Source organism: Balaenoptera ricei, chromosome 9 (assembly GCF_028023285.1).
Source record: "Balaenoptera ricei isolate mBalRic1 chromosome 9, mBalRic1.hap2, whole genome shotgun sequence".
Taxonomy (NCBI): Eukaryota; Metazoa; Chordata; class Mammalia; order Artiodactyla; family Balaenopteridae; genus Balaenoptera; species Balaenoptera ricei.
In genome coordinates, this window is record NC_082647.1 from 98,030,140 (window position 1) to 98,050,809 (window position 20,670).

At 38.8% G+C, this 20,670-nt stretch overlaps 2 protein-coding genes across 8 annotated transcripts in view; both read left to right on the forward strand.

The window, feature by feature from the left end:
- Positions 1-23: 23 nt before the first annotated feature.
- On the forward strand, positions 24-14,990 carry DUS4L (dihydrouridine synthase 4 like). Of its 5 annotated transcripts, none has more exons than XM_059934172.1 (8): positions 24-232; positions 607-700; positions 5,687-5,823; positions 9,078-9,199; positions 11,488-11,605; positions 12,661-12,783; positions 13,538-13,764; positions 14,461-14,990. In XM_059934172.1, the coding sequence occupies exons 3-8, from the start codon at positions 5,708-5,710 to the stop codon at positions 14,718-14,720; spliced, it is 966 nt and encodes a 321-aa protein (XP_059790155.1). In that variant the 5' UTR covers positions 24-232; positions 607-700; positions 5,687-5,707; the 3' UTR covers positions 14,721-14,990. The 5 variants fall into 5 exon arrangements, with proteins under 5 accessions (XP_059790155.1, XP_059790156.1, XP_059790154.1 ...); XM_059934173.1 differs by having other exon boundaries at positions 24-120; XM_059934171.1 differs by having other exon boundaries at positions 24-700.
- Positions 14,991-17,893: 2,903 nt separating this feature from the next.
- BCAP29 (B cell receptor associated protein 29) overlaps positions 17,894-20,670 on the forward strand; it is a 40,140-nt gene continuing 37,363 nt past the window's right edge. For 2 of the 3 annotated variants that reach the window (XM_059934175.1, XM_059934178.1), the window contains exons 1-2: positions 17,980-18,063; positions 18,487-18,593. In XM_059934175.1, the coding sequence (XP_059790158.1) occupies positions 18,502-18,593 (92 nt within the window). In that variant the 5' untranslated portion in view covers positions 17,980-18,063; positions 18,487-18,501. The other variant, XM_059934176.1, reaches the window with a different exon arrangement.

The following is a 20,670-nucleotide window of genomic DNA, read 5'->3' on the forward strand; positions in this document are numbered from 1 at the left end:
CGCAGAATCCCGGCGCCGCCAGCTCCGCCCAGCCCGCGGCTCCCGGCTGTCCTGGAGATTGCCTTCTGCTGCAGCTGGTGGACCGACCCTGGCTGGGAGCGGCGTGGGGGCTCAGAGTAGGTGGGCGCCGAGGGCCCAGCGCACCAGGGAAGCCGAGGTCGTGGGGCCGGCGCTTTCTTCCGTCTCCTGCCGCACTCCTGGGGCGGGTGGCGTTCCCTGGGCGGAAGAGAAGGTGAGCGCCGGAACGTGGCCGCAGCGCTCAGCTCTAAAGCAAGTATTTAACCTGAGAACGGGACCTCTCGATGGAGGCACTAGAAGAGAACGGAGGTTTCTGGTAGCTTCGTGTGCACGCCACAAGCACAGCTGGCGGGCGTTAATAGCTACCCACCTGTATCTATCACATCCCTTGCTTCGCGTTCTTGGGATAAAGGCAGGCGGGAAAAGCTTGGGGAGGAAAGTTGCCAGGGATGAAAGTGGGGAGAATTAGGGAGAGCCGAGAGTCGGTTAAGTAGGAAGACTGAACCAGGAATAGATAAGTGGGACTCAGTCTCTGCCTACCCTCCCATGAGACAGTGACCTTAGGCTTTTTCTACCGCTGAGTTTCAGCCACGTGTCCTGAGCGACGCCAGACTTTTACTTGTTACAAATTGATGGATTTTCCATCTCTCAACTAACAGTATTGGAGCTGTAAAATCATCAGGTTAGTTCCCGTTATATCTTCTCCGCTGTTACATCGGCAGTATTCACCTGTATTTCTCCCACGATAAATACTAGTAAGTTAACAGGTCAACCACACGTGTGCAAGAAGGTTAAGCATTTCTAACGTAAAAAGAAACGTTGACTTTTCCTTCGTGTACAGTCAGTATGTACGCAGGGAACCTATTTTTCCCAGTGCCAGAGCTAAAGTTTTTCTTGATTCAGCTAACGGATTTTCGAGAATGTGATAGTAGTACTTAGCTGTGCCAAACGCCTTTCGAACATATTAGATGCTCATAACAACTCAAGTATGTCTCAGTACACTGCGTTATGCTTTCTCTTTGTCACAGAGGTTCTTCCCTAATATACTTTGTTTGATTTCAATCACGGTGTGAATAGGATTGAATATTCTCAATGGAGGTCTCACAAATTGCCAAGGGCAGTGTGCTGAGATTCACATTAGGTTTCATTATCTATAATACACAAAATTTGACTTTAATAATTTTTTAATATTAATGATGAATAAGCATTATCTTTGAATTTTAGATTGTTTTTCCTTCCCTGGCTTTTACATTGAAAATTTTTAGAAAAGTTGCATAATATTCATTCATTCAATGAAGAGTTTTGAGTCTCTATTATATGTACCAGCATGAGCGTACAAACATTAGACTCAATCCCTGTCTTATCCCAAAGGAGCTAATAGGTAGGTAGAAACCCATTTAAACAAACAGTATTACCAGGTGCTTTGGAGGATGTGGATTTGTTTATTCCCAAGCTTGGCTGCCCATTAAAATCACCTGGAGAGCTTTAACAACCACTGATGCTTGCATCCTATGCCCAGAGATTCACATGTAATTGCTCTGGGGTATGGTTTGGGCATCCTGCTTCCTAGAATCTCATCAGATCATTCTAATGTACAACCAAGATTAAGAACTACTGATTTATTCATTCAGCAAATATGTATTAAGGGAGGCCTTCTTTGTGCCATGTACTGGGACTACAAGAATGAATAACTACCACCTGTTGCACATGGATAAATACCTCTGGAGAGGTAGAAGTTCAGTTACACAAGGTCAGGGAACAGTGCAATGGTTACAACAAATTCCCCTTGATACTCTATGGTCTTTTGATCTGTTTAGCTGGGTACCATCATACAAACTGGACTTGTCATATTACTTTTAACTCTGCCTTGCATAATTACTGTTTTTGCATAATTATTTTTAAGCTCTGTATTTGTTGCCTGTTAAACGTTTGTAGAAACAGCTTACCCAATAGGGTGACTCTAGCTCAGTGCTTCAGGATGATCTCCAGTGCTTACAACCTAGATGGAATATAGACTTTAGATGGGAAATTCCTGAGTGTTCTTCCTCATGCTCCTCCTTGTTACTCAAACGTGGCTTCAGTGGTTTCCAATCGGTATGCATTTTCCCTCTGACGTGGGACATGACAATCAGGAAACGCTCTTCCTGGTACCAAGGGACAAAAACCACTAAATATGGACAACCTGACTCGATCAGCAATGCTTTTGAGGAAAGATCTTGATCAAAAGAGGGAAATGTGAAAATAAAGAAAACTTCATTTAAAGTCGAGTCATGAAGCCCTGAAGGGAAAGCTCTCATGTATGCACCACTTGTGGCTGCCTGCATAACCAGCAGGAAGAAGAACAATAAAAATTATTTTAACAACAGCAACAAAAGAATGAATAAGAGTGAAATTATTCTTGCTAAAGTCACAGTGACCTAGTTGCCATTGGACACTTTTTACTCTTTACTTAACTCTTCCGTGATGTTTAAGATGTTTATCCCCTCCCTCCTTCGTAATACTATTCCCTCTCTTAACTTTTGAATATCACGTTTCAGATTTATTCCTCCCAGCTCCAGAGTTCATCTCTCTGTCTCCTTTACATTCTTTTTTTTTCCCCTTTTACTTAAATGTTGGTGCTTCTAAGGATTTCTACAAGATATGGCATCCATAAGTACTTTGTCCATGTTTTTAGTTTCGACATATTACCTATAGGTTAAAGACTTATCTCTAGCTTTTTCTTTAGTACCATATCTATATAACCAGTTACGAGGCATCACCACCTGGAAATCCCCTGAGCACCTCAACTTCAATGTGCCCAAGCGTGGACTCATTTCCCTCCCAAAGCCTGTTCCTCCTTCTAGTTCTCTGTCTCACTGATTGGAATGGCCATCCGCCCAGTCTCTAAAGCCAAAAGTGTACACATCATCCTAGAATTCTTCTTATTACACAACACGTGCTGTCATCAGGTGATTTCCACCTCCTAAATGTCTTGCTAGTTTATTTTTATTTCTAAATAGCTCCTAAATGTGTTCCCTTTCCTCTATCCTCATTCCTGGAGTCCCAGGTCAGATACTCATTACGCACGGCTTGGTCTGCTACAGTGGCCTCCTTAGTGATATTTTACCAATAGCCCTAACCCCTCCATCAAAATCTTTCTGAATCAGAAATCTGACCATGTCATTTCTCTGCTAAAATTTTTCAATTACAACTAGTATACAAGGAGAGACAACTTACACAAAAATATATGCCCAGGGAAGTATGTCATTTGCACAAGTTAACATGTTGAGTGCATATGTAAAAATCACTCACAGAGGAGGAAAAATGGCTGAGAACCAAGGCCCTACAGTTTAAAATCTAAAATATCTTAACCTGGTGTATAGGCCCTCTCATGCCCTTTCTAGTCTAGTTACAACTCAAGTAATGCTGAACTGTTGTTAATGGTTCACTGAAAACATCAAGCATTTTCATGCTGCTGTGGCTTTATACGTGTTCTCTGTAACTGGACACTTCCCCATCTCCCATGTAGTGTCAGCTCAAGATTTCCTTCATCCTTCGTTGACTTCCCTCACTTCTCTAGACAGTTATTTCTACAGTGCTTAAATTGTGTTTGAGTGTGTGTATTAGCATTATTGTGTTGTGTAAGTTTGTCTAATACATTTTCAAGGACACAGAAAATATATTTTCATCTGTGTTCCCAACATGTAGCAGAAACTTGATATTTGTTGAATGAATAAAAACAAGATCAACTGGGATTCCGAGAAGATTGTCAGAGTCATCAGGATGGGGGATTATGAGTACAGAGACTGTGAGCCAGTGAAAATGGGCTCAAGGTTTAATTAAAGATACCACTTAGTTGACACACCTGCAGGAGATGGAGAGTGAAGGACAAGCCCCAAGTTTCTGACTTGAGTGCGTAGGGATGGATGGTGATGGCATAACCAGCGTCTGGAATGCAAGGGAGATGAGACAGGTTTGATTCATGAAAAGGCAACTACCTTTCTTTTGCTTTATACTTTACCTATGTAGGTGGCTTACATCTTTCTAATCATGAATTTTTGTTTAAAAAAATAAGCTAGTAACTCTCTAAATTTTTATTAAGTCAATAACAGTGATAAAGTGATGAAGTGATCAGTAAAACTAGCTTATCTTTTTTTTTTTAAAACATTAGCAAACCCCTTTTTATTTTTTTATTTTTTATTTTCTTAATTTATTATTTTATTTTTGGCTGTGTTGGGTCTTCGTTTCTGTGCGAGGGCTTCCTCTAGCTGTGGCAAGCGGGGGCCACTCTTCATCACGGTGCGCGGGCCTCTCACTGTCGTGGCCTCTCCCGTTGCGGAGCACAGGCTCCAGACGTGCAGGCTCAGTAGCTGTGGCTCATGGGCCTAGTAGCTCCGCGGCATGTGGGATCTTCCCAGACCAGGGCTCGAACCCGCGTCCCCTGCATTGGCAGGCGGATTCTCAACCACTGCGCCACCAGGGAAGCCCAAAACTAGCTAATCTTATTCCACCTGTACATTCTACCTAAGGAAATTGAAATTATTGGTTTATATTTAGGTTATAACAGTACTTTCAGGATTAGCCAAGCAAAAAATTGCATGTGGAGCAATTAGACCTTTCTACAGTTGGCCCATATTTGTTTTTAAGTTGGTAAGGCCAAAATTGGAATATGGAAAGCAGCCAACACTATGAAATGATAGGATTTTAAGTACAGTATAGCAACTATAAAACACAGGAATTACCTAATTTAATCACTTGTCCCTCTTTGGGTATAATAGTGATTTACTATGCAATTATCTGATTACAATTGAGATTTTCATGAAACGATGTTCATGAAACATTTAAATGCTTAAAAATAATAAAGGTTTGTTTGCCTTCTGATTCAAATAAAAAGAATAGGATTTGAGAATAAGAATAAACATATTCTTATATACAGGGAGATCAGCTCGGTGTTTTGTGACCACCTAGAGGGGTGGGATAGGGAGGATGGGAGGGAGACGCAAGAGGGAAGGGATATGGGGATATATGTATACATATAGCTGATTCACTTGGTTATACAGCAGAAACTAACACAACATTGTAAAGCAATTATACTCCAATAAAGATGTTAAATAAATAAATAAATAAACCAGTACATCTTTTGAAATGCTGACTACTTAAAGTTGTTCTGTTACTGCCATTTAACTTTCCTGGATAAAACAAGGTATTTCGAAGTACCAGACATACACAGTACTATATACGAAATGATTCAAATCAAATTTGTTGGTTAATCAATGCCAAACAAAGTAAAATGGAAAATCTAAAAAGTAACATGGAAAATCGTAATGTGTATTCTAGGAAGATATCTTGTGGTTTTCCACATCCTGAGCATTTATAAATTTGAGCAGAAAATGTTACAGTAGTGGGTTAAGTATAGAATTCAAAACTGTTAGTGTTTGACTTGAACAAGGGTAATTTGTACAGAATATAAACGTCATAATTGCACAGTGTGCTGAAAACTATCTGTGATTTATAAATAGAGGCAGAATTCAGTAGTATCCCATTTGATACTGTGAAAAGAAGCTAAGAAGATTCCTAAGCCCACAAACCTGATGAAAAATACATGTTCTTGGCAATTGAAATTGTAAGAATGATGGGATTCATCAAGTGAAAGTGCCTTTTCTCTACGCAAACTGATTATCTTTTTCAGATTTGAAACAAATCTTTATTTATGAAGAGTGACTGCATGCAAACCACAACATGTCAAGAAAGAAAAAAAGATCCAATAGAAATGCTTCATTCTGGGCAGCTGGTAAAAGTCTGCGCCCCAATGGTGCGATATTCAAAGTAAGTATTGTTAAATGGTTAATAAGCTTAGGTGTGATTTCCTTTTTATGCTCTGACTTCTTAAAAGTAAGACCACCCCACCACATGGGATCTTCAAACGCTTAGCTTTGGGACCAGGATCCGGGCTGGAGTCCTCATGCTGCCAACTGCCTGGTATGTATATGATCTAAGTGGTCAGACAGTATTTGTCTTTTTGAGACTGGCTTATTTCACTGAGCATAATATCCTCGAGGTTCACCCATGTTGTACCATGTATCAGAACTTCCTTCCTTTTTAAGGCTGAATAATATTCCATTGTATGTATAAACTACATTTTGTTTATCCATTCATCCCAGCTTGAGTTGCTTCCATCTTTTGACTCTTGGGAATAATGCTTCTGTGAACATCGATATATAAATATCTTTTTGAGACCTTGCTTTCATTCTTTGTGGTATATGCCCAGAGGTGGAATTGCTAGATCATATGACAAATCTATTTTTAATTTTTGAGGAATTGCCCTGCTATTTTCCATAGCAGCTACACCATTTTATATTCCTACCAGCAGTACACAAGAGTTTAGTCTCTCAGCATTCTCATCAACACTTGTTGTCTTCCAGGGGTTTTTTGTTGTTTTAATAGCCATCCTAATGGATGTGAATTATCTCATTGTGGTTTTTATTTGTATTTTTCTAGTGATGTTGAGCATCTTTTCATGTGCTCATTGGCTATTTGTATATCTTCTTTGGCACAATGTCTCTTCTAGCCCTTTGCCCATTTTTGAATCAGATTGTTTGGTTTTTTGTTGTTGCTGTTGTGTTTACTCTGGAGTTTTGAGAATTCTCTATACGAGATACTACTCTTGTCAGATATGTGGCTTGCATATGTGTTCTTCTAGCATGTAGCTTGTCTTTTCATCCTCTTAACAGGGTCTTTGGCAGAGCAAAAGTTTTTATTTAATGATGAAGTCCATTTTATCAATTTTTCCTTTTGCAAATTGTGCTTTTGTTGTCAAGTATAAGAAATTTTTATGTAGCTCTAGATATTAAAGATTTTGTCCTATGTTTTTTCTAAAAGTCTTTTAGTTTATGGTTTACATTTAAGTTCATAATTTTTAATTAATATCTGTGTAAGTGTGAGACTTAGGCTGAGGTTTGTTTGTTTTTGTTTTTTTTTTTTGCTTGTGGATGTCTAATTACTCCAGCACCATTTGTTGAAAAGGCTATCTTTCCACTATTGAATTACTTTTGCATCTTCATCAAAACTCAGTTGAGCATGTTTGTATGGTTCTTCTTCTGCATTCTCTGTTCTAATCCATTGATCTATGTGTCTGTCCCTCTACCAATACCACACAGTCTTGATTACTGTAGCTGTATAATGTCTTGAAATTAAATAAACTTAATAAATCCCACTTTTCTTTTTCAAAATTGTTTTAGCTATTCTAGTTCCTTTGCCTTTCCAAATAACTTTTAGGATGATCTTTTCTATACCTACAAAAAAATCCTCCTGGATTGTCCATAAGAATTGTATGAAAAATGCATATCAATTTGGGGAGAACTGAATTCCCTACTGTGTTGAGTCTCCTCATGAACACGGTATGTCTCTCCATTTATTTAGATCTTCTTTGATTTCTTTCATCAGTGTCGTATAGTTTTCAGCGTACAAATTCTGTACATATTTTGTAAGGCTTACACTCAGTTATGGTACTTTTAATTTCAGTGTCCATGTGTTCATTGCTGGTGTATAGAAGTAAAATTGCTTTTTGTGTGTTGATCTTACATTATGTGAACTTGCTATGTTTACTTATTGGTTCTAGGACATCCCTCTTACCAATTCCTTAGGATTATTTAAGTAGACAATCATGTCATGTGCAAGTAGAGATAGTTTTACTTCTTCCTTTCCATCAGATGCCTTTTGTTTCTTTTTCATGCCTTATTGCACTGACTAGAAGTTGCAGCACTGTACTGAATAAGAGTGATGAGAGCAGACATCTTTCCCTTGTTCTTGATCTGGGGGGAAAGTATTCTTTCACCTATAATTGGGTTGGCCAAAAAGTTCATTTGGGTTTTTCCATAAGATCTTACGGAAAATATATATAAAAATCCTAATATAATATTAAGTGTAGAATTTTTTGTGGATGTTCTTTATCAGGTTGAGAAAGTTCCCTCTATTCCTGTGTTTCTGAGAGGCTTTTTTTTTAAATCATGAATGCTGTTTTGTCCAGTGCTTTTTCTGCATCAATTGATACAATCATGTGATTTTTTTTTTCTTTAGCCTGTTAATATGATGGATTACAGTGGTTGATTCTGAATATTGAAACTTCTGTTTTAACTAGCTTTTTCTGACACCACCACAGCAGGGGAAGGATGAGAAAGCACCACCTCATTACTCTCAGGTGGAGGTAGAAGCCTAGGTTTTCCACTTGGTCTCCTTTGACACCCCGGGGTCACAAGGCTCCTCATTACTGCTGAGCAGGGGTGAGAGTTCCAGCTCCCCATGCAGGGGGTAGCCTGGTAACTGCTGGGCAATGATGAAAGTCCTGGCTCTTCACTAAGCGTTCTCTAACACTACTCCCGGAGGAAGGGAGAAGGGCACCTCACTGCTGCAGGGTTGGTGTGGAATTCCAGGCTCCCCACATGGTCTCCACTGATACCCTTGTTACTGGCCGGCAGGGATTAAAGTCCCAGCTCCCTACCTGGCCTTCTCTAACACCACCGTGGAGGGGTGTTGGAGAACTTTGTGACAGCTTTGGAACGGTACAAGTGTAAGCTCCCCACTCGACCTTCACTTGTGGAGGTGAGGGCCACAGTTTTTTCTCTGGTGTTGGGCTGGAGTAGAGCCATTATTATTTAAAAGCTTGCTAGGCTGCCCCTTTCTTGGTGCTTTGGCTAGAGAGAGCAGGTTTTTGCTGGGGCTGTTTTTGTCTGCACCCATTGCTATTTCCAGGTTGCCAACTTCTTCAGGTTCAAATCTGGGATATTTGAGGCAAAAAGAAAACCCAGGGAACTCACCATTGTCGTTCCTTAGGTCCTGCTCAAGGTCACTAGCCTGCCTGCTCTCTTCTCGCCACATTTCAGAGTTTCCTTACGTTTGTTTTGTATATGATATCCAGAGTTTTTAGTTATACTAAGCAGGAGGAATAGGGAAGAGTACATCTACTGCACTTTCCCATAGGCAGAACTTTTCTCTAATAAATATTAAATATTTAATAATTGACTAAATTAAACTCTGATTATGGTGCTTTCTAAATGCCTAATTAAAGTTTTATATGCTCTCAGGTTGGCTTTTAGAACACTGGTAAGAAAATACAGTTGCGATCTGTGCTATACGCCAATGATAGTTGCTGCTGATTTTATCAGATCTATAAAAGCCAGAGACAGTGAATTTACCACAAACCAAGGTATGTGAAAGCTAGAGTTTGCTGCCTTTGTAAAACTTTAAAAACAAAACAACAAAACTCAACACTCTTGTCTAATCAGAGACAACACAATTTGGAGATTTTATTTTAAAATCTTTCAGTTTCTTATGGTTTTTATAAGTTTTTTACAATATGTTTTTATTCAGTACCCTGTAAACTATGGATAATATATCGAAGTTTTAGTCAGCCCCATTCTCTCACCTAGCCTATTAGGTTAGATTCCTATCTCATTGCCTCCAGTCTTATCCCATTCCAAACTACCCTCCAGACAGCCCCAAGTGACCTCTCTAAAATGTAAATTTGATCACTTCTTCTCCCTGCTCACAATCTTCCTTAGACCTCTCATCGCCTAAAACAGTGGTTCTCAAAGTGTGATTTCCCAGACCACTTAACATCAGCATTATCTGAAAACTTGTTAGAAATGGAAATTCCAGACTCCACCGCAGGCCTACTGAATCTGAAACTCTGGGTATGTGTCGGGCAATCTGTGTTTTAAAAAGCTCTCCAGGTGATTCTGAGCTTGCTAAAGATTGAGAGCCACTGATATAAAGAGTAAAATTCCAGCACGTGTGGATAATATAGAACGTTCTTCATGATCTGGCCTCTGAATACGTCTTCTGCAGCTTTATCTTCCATTAGTTGATGTAGTAGTAGTTCCATGGCCCACCAACTTTATTCTTCAAAATACTGTTATTTTAAGTCCCTGAACATGCCCTAATCTCTCATACTTCTCTACCTAGAATGTCCTTCTTAGTCAGGCCTATCCCCGTATCCCTATCCCCCTGGGAAAGGACAGTTCGTGCTTCTTAATGCTCTAAAACTGTGACCAAGGAACTTGCCTAATCACCCTCCATTCATGTCCTGTCTCGTAAGCCCTGGCTTTTTGTTGTACTTAATCCTACTGTACTGTAATTTCCTCCTCACATGCCTGTCTCTCCCACTAGACTATGGGCTTCTTGAGGGTTGGAATTCTTTCTTGTTGATTTGTATCCTCAGCTTCTACCACAACATTGAAAATATATTTGACCAATAAATGGTTGTTAGATTGAAATTTTATAACTCTCTTGAGTTACAAAGGAGAAAGCACCCTACCTACATCCTCAGGAAAAAGCAAATTCTCCTATCCCTTAGATAATCCTGTAAATCAGTGGATTGCCATAGAAATTCTGAGTCAGTAGAACTAGAGCGATACCCAGAAATCTGCATTTTGGTTAACACCCAGTGAATCTCATACAGGTAGTCCTCAAAAAAAACTTTAGAAAAATTAAAATACATCTATTCAGAATTTATAACACCCAAAGATGAGAAAAATGTGTCCTTTAAAACCTAGGATAGCTCTGATACATTTGGCTATGTTAAAATTTAGACTTTTATATATAAAAAAAGAGCACAGATATTCTCAAGACAAATGAAAAACTGGGGAAAATATTTATAATATTTTTGATGTTTATGATAGATAGCAGAGCTAATTTCTTTGTTTTATTTTTTTTAATTTAAATAATAAGAAAAAAGGAGCAACTAAAAGAAAAATTTTACATAGAGAACTACGCAAAGAATATGGAGAGAGAGGCTACAAATAAAAAAACATGCTGTTGGGTATACAGTGTAGGATAAGTTGTAAGGAAATCAAAACTGTCATCCACATTGGTGTATATCTATATCGGTAAACTCTTGAAAGAAGATTTTGTAATATCTTTCAAAATGTTAGATGCCTGCCCAGCAGTTATACTCCTAGGAATTTACTTCATGAATATACTCACAAAAGCATGTACATGGAGTATCTTCATCGCAGCATTGTTTGCAAGAGCCGCAAATGAAAAATAATCTATGGTCCATTCATCACAGTGGAATACGCCACTAAAAAGAGGAAAATAGGTCTGAATACAGGTCCCAGATACATCCAGGGGAAAACACAATGTGGATAGCAATGTACATAGAATGTTCACATTTGCTTAAATTTTATAGGTATTCATAAAATTGTTCTAGAATGCAGTAAGCTAATTCCCACCTTTGGGAACGGGGTCTGTTTGGCAAGAGTGTTGTACTTTTCATTTTACCAAATTTTTTACTATTTGAATTTGTACCAAATCTAAATTGCATGTAATTTAAAATATTTTAAATTATTTTAATGCTATCTTGTTTGAACAGATGCTTCTTAGGCTAAAAATAGTTATTGTTACTTTATCCTGTACAGACATTAGAATTTGGTATCTCGTGTACGTGTGTGTGTGTTTCTGTGAATTTTAATGTTGAGCTATTCGTTTTATCAGGTGATTGCCCATTGATTGTTCAGTTTGCTGCTAATGATGCAAGAATTTTATCTGATGCTGCTCGTATAGTCTGTCCTTATGCGAATGGAATAGACATTAACTGTGGTTGTCCTCAGAGGTAAAGCTCAAAGAAGTTGGAAGAATTTTCAGAAAGATTAGGAAAAACTATGTGAACATGGTAAACTATCATTCTGGTATTCCAAAAATTAAAAAGTAAGGAAAATAGAGATAAAGAACTTGGGCTGTAAATAAGAAGCAAGAAAAAATAAGGAAATATTATTTAGAAACATACATGCAAAGATATTTTCTGATGGCTACAACAATATATAGACCCTTGACAAGTTTTTGTCTCACCTCACCACTAGAATTTTTTTTATGTGTGGATCTGCCTTGAACCTCATCCATAAGTAATTATGTGAGACTGATGTTTATGGCAATCCCTAAAATGTATTTTTATTGCTGTGTCAGACATACTTGCTCTAAACACTATGATTCTATGATTTGGGAGATCACTTGTTTTCTCTTACTTAATTTCAATTATAAGAAAACCTTCTTATAATTACCTTTTCTTCCTATACCATAGTTATTTGGTTGAGTCTGAGTAACTGGGTGTTGATAGAATGTACTTATTTTGACGATAATATCCCTACCTTCCTGCCACAATACTAGATTATCTGTGAATAATTCAAAATGTGTTCAAAGAATAAGATCGAGGTTTTATGTGTAGCATAATCCAAATCAGATTAGATATATTTGAATACTCATTAGGAGAGTTCAGTAAGCTGTTTAGTGGTATTGGAAGCTGTAAGCCAAAAATATCTTTCTACTCTTAAGATTAATAAAACCTCTTGTTATGTACAATAAACATCAAATTTGGAATTTAAAAAATCTGAAGTAATTGCAATTACAAATACTTAAATCTGTTTTGGTTGAATGAACTTTAATTTTCTCACTTGCCAGTGAAAACCATTTCCCCTAAGTATTTCTTGATCTGGGAACATGTTTTCCTAATCTCGATACACTTAGAAATGTTGGATCTATGAATTTTAAAAATCTGGTTCCATTCCAGGTTGCTAGGTAGAGAAATAATAAATGCACTTACTGTGCTTTTAGAATTGTATCTTCTCTTCCAGCTGATAACAATTTATTTGTTTTTGTGTTTACTTTATGAAGGTGGGCATTGGCAGAAGGTTATGGAGCTTGCTTAATAAACAATCCAGAGCTTGTTCGAGACATGGTGAAACAAGTAAGAAATCAAGTGGAAAACCCCAGATTTTCAGTATCTATTAAAATAAGGTAAAGATAATATTTTAATCTACTGACAAGATAGTCCATTACTAAGGAAATAAAAGAATATTCCTTTTGTCTGAAGGTGTGGAGATGTCTACTCTTAGTAAGTACGCATCTAGTATATAAAAATGTTAAAACATTTAGTAAATGAATAGATACCATAATTTTTATGTATAATCCAAAACAATTTCTTCTTCGTATTTTTTAAGAAAAATTAAAATATCCCTTTATTATTAAAAAATCTCTCCCAAGAGAAACAACTTTTTCCATGTACTGTTTAATTAACTAATGCTAAGAAACATTCCTGATACCAAGAGTAGAAAATAGGAATGATGTTTGCACTAAAATTTCAGTGAAAAGAAAATAAACTAAAAATTAGTCTTTTGGTGACAGGTTAAAAACATATTTCAAGATAAATTATTATAATTCTCCCACTTGCAGATTGGAGCATACACAGCAAATATTAAGATAGCACCTTTCAATGAATCTGTGATAGTACTTTGATGAATCTTTCAGTTATCAAAGCCAAAAGAGAGGAGCACTGGGTAAAAGTTATTTGTCATCCTATTGTTGTCAATAGTGAAATAGCTAAATTCAAGGTCTTGAATGGGAACTGATTCCTGAACAAAACCTCACTGATAGCAGCACGCTTAGCTAAACTAAATAATGTAACAGATGAAATATTTTTCTATTTAGTTTATTGATGTTAGCATTAAGATTTGTGCGCTGTGAAAAGATAGATATGATTTTGACATTATAGGATCCATGATGACCTTACAAGAACTGTAGATCTTTGTCGAAAGGCTGAAGCGACAGGGGTTTCCTGGATTACAGTCCATGGAAGAACTGTTGAAGAAAGACATCAGCCAGTTCACTATGAGGCCATTAAAATAATTAAGGAAAGTATGTCTATACCTGTAATTGCTAATGGAGACATCAGAAGCTTAAAAGAAGCAGAAAATGTGTGGCATATTACTGGGACAGATGGTAAGAAATAATTACTTCAGTTTTTTTGTTTTTTAATTAGCAGAAAAATTAAAAAGTGGGGGTGGGAGAATAATGTTAATGTGATTTTCATTATTTTTCTTTCATATGGAGCCATATTTTCCTGTTTTACCAATTTAAGCCAAGCAATTTACTAAAATGATGTTAATCCTTCTACTTAGAAACAACAGATTATTTTAATTGGGGTAAATTAGTTCAGTTAATTCTCTGCCACCATCTCATCCAGTTAGTGACCACCAGAGCCTGTAGAATTCGTGAATCCAAGAGTGGTCATAGGAGGCAAAGAAACCCCAGACTGCTATGCAGTTTCATTATCCCCTTCAACTTTGGCATACCAAGCCCTGTGATACCTATTGCTGGATGAGAGCATCAGGTAAACTTCAAGCAAACCCAATTTATGACAATCCAGATTTACTCTAAAAAAAATCCGGAAAACTAATTTTTTAATGTAGAAGTCTTTAAAATATAAGAAAAAGTCTTGTGAGTTCATTTACACTTAATTGGTTTATAAAAAATATCAAAATGAATTCTTTAATAAGAATTAGTCTAATAGAGAGGCATTGTGAAACCTTGTAATAATACTTTATTTTTGAATATTCTCAGTTTCTTTCATTGAGTTTGACCCCATAACCATGAGTTCTTAATGTGTGGACAAACGTGATGTGCTTTAATTTGTAGGTGTGATGGTTGCAAGAGGACTCTTAGCCAACCCGGCCATATTTGCTGGATATGAGGAAACCCCACTGAAATGCATCTGGGACTGGGTTGACATTGCTCTTGAACTTGGAACTCCTTATATGTGTTTCCATCAACATTTAATGTACATGATGGAAAAGATAACTTCGAGGCAGGAAAAAAGAATATTTAATGCTTTGTCAAGCACATCAGCAGTCTTAGATTACCTTACAGACCATTATGGGATTGACTGGACTTCCTAAATTATTTTCTATCTTTAGTGAAACCACCCAGGGTCACATCTTGGTTTTCACTTTGAATCAGTGGCTCTCAAACATTAGTATAAAAACAATGCCCTGACAGAATTTTTATAAGTCATTCCTAGACCATATCCTCAGAGATTCTGATTCAGTAAATCTCTAGGGTGGACCCAAAATTTAGTTTTAAAGAAGACCCCAGGTGGTTCAAACATTGACAAACATTGCTCTGAATCCTATTATGGATTTAAAACTGTAAGAATTTTTTTCTTAAAGGAATCATGTTTTTAACATTTTTAAATAAATAAAACTTTTTATTTTGATACTAAAAGTATGACTCATGGTATCCGTAAGTTAACATTAGGTATGTTTTAAATGAAAATAAGAGCAGAGAAGTGTGAACAAATTCCAACATCTGTATTAAAATGAAAAGGAACAAGAAATTCTGTATAGAATTGCATTCAGGGCTTAAATTAAAAGTTCAAATTGGAAAATCAAACTGCTACTTCCTAATGCATGAATTACACACCTCAAGGTATTTCTTTTAAATTGTATGTAATAGAAGTTAATTAGATGTGATGTTTTCTATAATTTAAAACTAAGATTCCATGAAATTCTTTAAATGACATTAAATTTGTTACATTTCGAGCCTTCTAAATCTTTAGAAGATTGAGAGCTTGGTAAATATACCTGTACGTAAAATGATATTAATTTCTGTCCCCCACATCTTAAATATAAAAAATTTGGTAGCTAATCTGGAGATGATTACACAGTCAGCCCTCAGTGCTAGACCACTTTGTATATGGGACTTGAGCATCCACAAATTTTGGTACCCACAAGAGTCCTAGAACCAATGCCCCACAGATACCAAGGGACAGCTGTGTATTTGAAATATTATTTCCTGGAGAACAGTAACCAGGTTTTATTTTTAATTTAAAAACCTAATTTTCATACCCTGTTAATAGTAATGTTATTGTTATGCTTCCCAGCAGTTTATGATAATTTTAACTTTAAAGTTCCATGGTTTAGGGAATTCCCTAGCGGTCCAGTGCTTAGGACTCCCTGCTTTCACTGCCAAGGGCGCAGGTTCAATTCCTGGTGGGGGAACTAGGACCCCTGGAAGCTGCGTGGCACAGCCAAAAAAACTAAAAAAATTTTAAAAAATAAAGTTCCATGGTTTGAGGATGTCACTAACAGAATTTTGTTGGTGGTGAATATGCCACCGCAAGAATTATCTCAGGGACTTCCCTGGTGGCACAGTAGTTAAGAATCTTCCCGCCAACGCAGGGGACGCGGGTTCGAGCCCTGGTCCAGGAAGATCCCACATGCCGTGGAATAACTAAGCCCACGTACCACAACTACTGAGCCTGTGCTCTAGAGCCCGCGTGCCCCAACTACTGAGACCACACGCTGCAACTACTGAAGCCTGCTGGCCTAGAGCCCGTGCTCTGCAACAAGAGAAGCCACCGCAACGAAAAGCACGTGCACCACACGAAGAGTAGCCCCCGCTCACTGCAACTAGAGAAGGCCCGCACAGAGCAACTAAGACCCAACGCAGCCAAAAAAAAAAAAAATTATCTCAGGTTAAAACAGTTCCGTAATTAAGATATTGGTCTATATTACCAACATAAAAACTGTTACAAGGAGACAATTATCTAAAACTGCTTAATTCAAGGGTTTGGGAATATTGAATACGTTTTAACATAAGCACTATGTTGCCTTTTTTTTTTTTTAAGGCACATTCTGTGCTTTCATTTTACAATTAACAGATCTTTAAAGATAACTGGCTTTTTCATTAAATATGAGTAGTATATTAGCAAATAGGGAGCTATAGTCAAAACTTATCTTTATGTTTGTAAACTCTGAGTGTTACACCAGTGTTCTGAGGACAGCAGCATAATTAAAGTAAGGTGCACAGCCGTTCAAGGAACCAGTGTAGAAAGGCAAGGAGTTCTAAACGCCTCTGATTTTTTTTTTAAGTTCCCTATGGTTAATTTATGTTGTCTTTTTTCTTTTCTATGTAATCAAGTATAATTGTGATAAGAGAAAGCACTGATTTAAATGTGGGTTTTTTTTGTTTTTATAAATTTATTTATTTACTTTTGGCTGCGTTGGTTTTTCGTTGCTGCGCGGGGGCTTTCTCTAGTTGCGGCGAGGGGGGTGCTACTCTTCGTTTCGGGGCACGGGCTTCTCATTGCGGTGGCTTCTCTTGTTGTGGAGCACGGGCTCTAGGCGGGCTGGCTTCAGTAGTTGCGGCGCGTGGGCTTCAAGTAGTTGTGGCTCGCAGGCTCTAGAGCGCAGGCTCAGTAGTTGTGGCGCACGGGCTTAGTTGCTCCGCGGCATGTGGGATCTTCCCGGACCAGGGCTCGAACCTGTGTCCCCTGCATTGGCAGGCAGGTTCTTAACCACTACGCCACCAGAGAAGTCCCTTAAATGTGTTTTTATATTCAATAACCACCTCTTGTTTTCACCATTTGTTTAATCTTCCCAAAATAATCGTCTCCAGGAGGAGAATACTTTTATGTGCATTCCTGATATGTTGTTAGTATTAGGGGGAAAAGCTTTAAAAATTTGAGTGTTTTCACGCAATTTGAAAACCTGAAAAATAGTAATTGAAAGAATATACCCATACCCACGTTGTTCTCCTTTCCAGTCAGTCCCCAAACATCACCCGAAAGTGTACTGCCTCTTCCCAGCCCATGGACAAGAGTAGAAAACCTCACACGAAGTGTATGTTGGACGCTACCTATCCTCCTACATTCTCCGAACGAAATGCGGCACAGCCAGCTTGTTCCGGACAACGAAACTGTGTCTACGGTAGAATACAAACCAGGAAAGGAGTGTTTTAACCACGTTCACTGAGTGTGCAGCACCCTATCTAACCCTCCCGCCCCGGCGCCACTCCTTCTCGCCGGACCCCAGCAAGCCCTTTCAGAACGTCGGTTAAGCTCACCCCGCCCACGCAAGCCACACTTTATTAGAAATGTTAAGTCGGCTCCCCAGAAGTCGCACTTGGGAGCCCCAAGCACCGGATCGGACCCTCTAATCCACCACCAATTAGAAAACAATTATTGCTAATCATCTGTTCGCACATCTGGCACGTCGCGGGGGACCGGCACCCGAGACCGGAATTGGGAGATGGAGCCTGCGGGGCTGCGGGTGGGGGCGGGGCGCGCTCCCCTCAGCCCGCCGCGGCGTGTGACGTCCCACGCGTCGGCGGCCGCGGAGCAGCGCGGGGAGCCAGGCGGCCTCAGCCAGGGTAAGGCCGGGCGGGACGGCTGGGGGCCGCGGGGCCCGAGGCGGCGTGGAGCGCGGGGTCGCGCCGCTCTCGCCGCGGTGGGACCGCGAGGTGGGCTCTGCCCCCCCGGCGCGTTCGCTGGGCGGGAGGGCCCCCCGGGCGCGGGCGTTAGCAGAGGCTGGCGTTAGGCTGCTGACGCCGCGAAGCTGGACGGAAAGCACGTCCGCGGTGCCGCCCAGGCCGCCTGGCCGGTTCCGCACGGCTCGCTGGGGAGGTGCAGATGCCGGCCTCCGGGCCCACCCTCGACCCGCTCCCTCCCCTTCCCGCCTCGACCCGCTCCCTCCCCTTCCCGCCTCGACCCGCTCCCTCCCCTCCCCCAACTCCCCGGCCCGGGTCACTGCCGGGCGCCTCCCGTTGAGGGGAAAGTCGGATCCCGTAAACCTCCTGGCCGGAAACCTCGCGCCCCCGGGGCCTTTCCTTAAACTGAATTTTCTTGGAAAGGCGGTAGAGTAAAATAAGTGTTTCTTTATTTAGGTGTGAAGAAAAAAAATGACACTTCAATGGGCGGCAGTTGCAACTTTTCTTTACGCTGAAATAGGACTCATTTTAATCTTCTGTCTACCTTTTATTCCTCCTCAGAGGTAGGAAACCTCCCAAGCGTTACAATAATAAATATATGATGAGCTCTTTAGACGGTTTAGTGTGGTAACGGAAAAAGTTTTCTTAAGATTAAAAAGGTTTCAATGCTGTTTATATAAAAGGCGCTGTTTAGAAATAAACTCACAAACCAATTAAGTAATATATGATGACCATATTAAAATATCACATTACATAAAACTTTTTATTATATGTACGAATAACTTTTCCCCCTCCCTTCTGTAGGAAGGGCCTCGTCTTTTCGGTTCGTTTGATTGCAGATGTAATAAAGCAGTGGTCATACTTTTGTCACCTGTCTGTTAGCTTTTACCTTCGTTTTATTGCCCTGAATTACAGCAGTGAACTTAAATAAAAGTAAACGCATAAATGCTGTTTACAGCACAGCATGATGCAGAAATGTTTCAGTGGGGCAGTGGAATGACCATTTGGAAACTTAAGCCAATAAATGATTCTTAGTTTTGGCCTTACATAATTCATTAGTGTTCGTTTAATGGCAATTTTACTACTTTATCCCCACACAGAATTAATATATATTAAACGTACTAAATATGAAAAGTATCGGAACCATACATTAGCATTAGTTCCTTAGTAAAGGACCTTCGAAGGTCTTTCAGTACTATTTCAATCGAAGCCTTGGCTCACTTTACCCCTGTAATAACCCACTTATTAGGAGTTCAGTTTTACCTCAGGACTGGATAGTGTGAATGATAAAATACACCTGTATAAAAATGTTGCAAGACCTTTGTTCACATAAAAGAAAATAAATGAGATCCTAGAGATAACCCACTGAAATTTAGTAAGATTCCTCTACTGGAAGAGACTTAAGAAAGTTTTTATCTTGACTCAGGGTCCAGTAGTCTTCCACAACTTTTAGCTTGCTTCTTACCTACCTGGATTTCTACTCACTTCTGTTTTTTTCTATCAGCTGTACCATCACTATTTTCTTTCTTACAAAAGGAAAAATTGAATTGTTATGTAGGAAGGGGCCTTTGAGATGATTTTATTCAACCCATTCATTCTATGGGAAGGTGGCCTGACTGAGGTCATCTAGCTGATCTGTGGCAAATTCTGGACTGGAATCTGCCTTTCAGTCTAGTGCTTTTTCTGTTCCATCACCCTACCTCTTATCCTGTTGATTTTGTTTCAAATCCTTACTAATATCCTGTTAAGCTTTTTGGTAATACTTGCAACAGTAGAATCCTATATTCAAGAGAAAGATGTTATTTATAAACATCTGACTTATAAATAAGGCTTACGAATTTGCAAAAAAAATTTTTGTCAGTTGATCTCTTCTCCATCAAAATCGTGCATAAATTATGGATTTTTTTCCTGCCAAATATAATTTTTTCCTATCCTGATCAAGTATCTATTTGTTAGATTTGTGTATATGTACATACATTATATAAATATATCCTCATTTTTCAAATATACATAAGAAAAATATGGTATATATGCACACAGATAATTTACAATATGTCCTTAACGTGTGTATCCACATCTTTTTTTACCTTTCATACGTGTAATCACCATACTCTTCAAGGAAAAGTCTTCAGTCTTCATTTAATTTGGCTGTCTACTTTTTTCTCACATACCCACTGGTTAAAGACACATCTCAGAGATCAGACTGCCTGAGTTTATATCCCAACTCTGCAAGTTACTGTGTGCCCTTGGGCAAGTTATTTACCATCTCTGGCCAGTTTCCTCATCTGTAAAATGGAGGTAATACTAGTATCCACCTCATATGGTGGTTGTGGTGATTAAATGAGCTAAAACATGTACAAGTGCTTAGAAGGGAAGTATGGTAAGGACTCTATGTAGTAGCTATTATTAGCTTTTCCTTGAATGGAGCCTTATTATAAACTGCTCATTGTTCCCTGTAGGGGGTCTCTTTTGTGTTCCCTTTTATACTGTCAATTTACTTGAAATGTGAATTTACATTTGGACCTAGATCAAGGTATTGCCACTTATGTTCTCTTTCTTAAAATACAAATCTTTGTAATGTAAAATTTGAATAGCATCCTTGGATGGAAGCATAGAGGCAAAAGAAACTGCATTGGTATC

Bases quoted from the DNA above. Each gene is read 5' to 3' on its own strand.
- DUS4L (XM_059934171.1), top strand. From the start codon at position 5,708: ATGAAGAGTGACTGCATGCAAACCACAACATGTCAAGAAAGAAAAAAA. The intron at 9,200-11,487 runs GTATGTGAAAGC...TCGTTTTATCAG, and splicing joins TGAATTTACCACAAACCAAG to GTGATTGCCCATTGATTGTT. The intron at 13,765-14,460 runs GTAAGAAATAAT...TTTAATTTGTAG, and splicing joins GCATATTACTGGGACAGATG to GTGTGATGGTTGCAAGAGGA.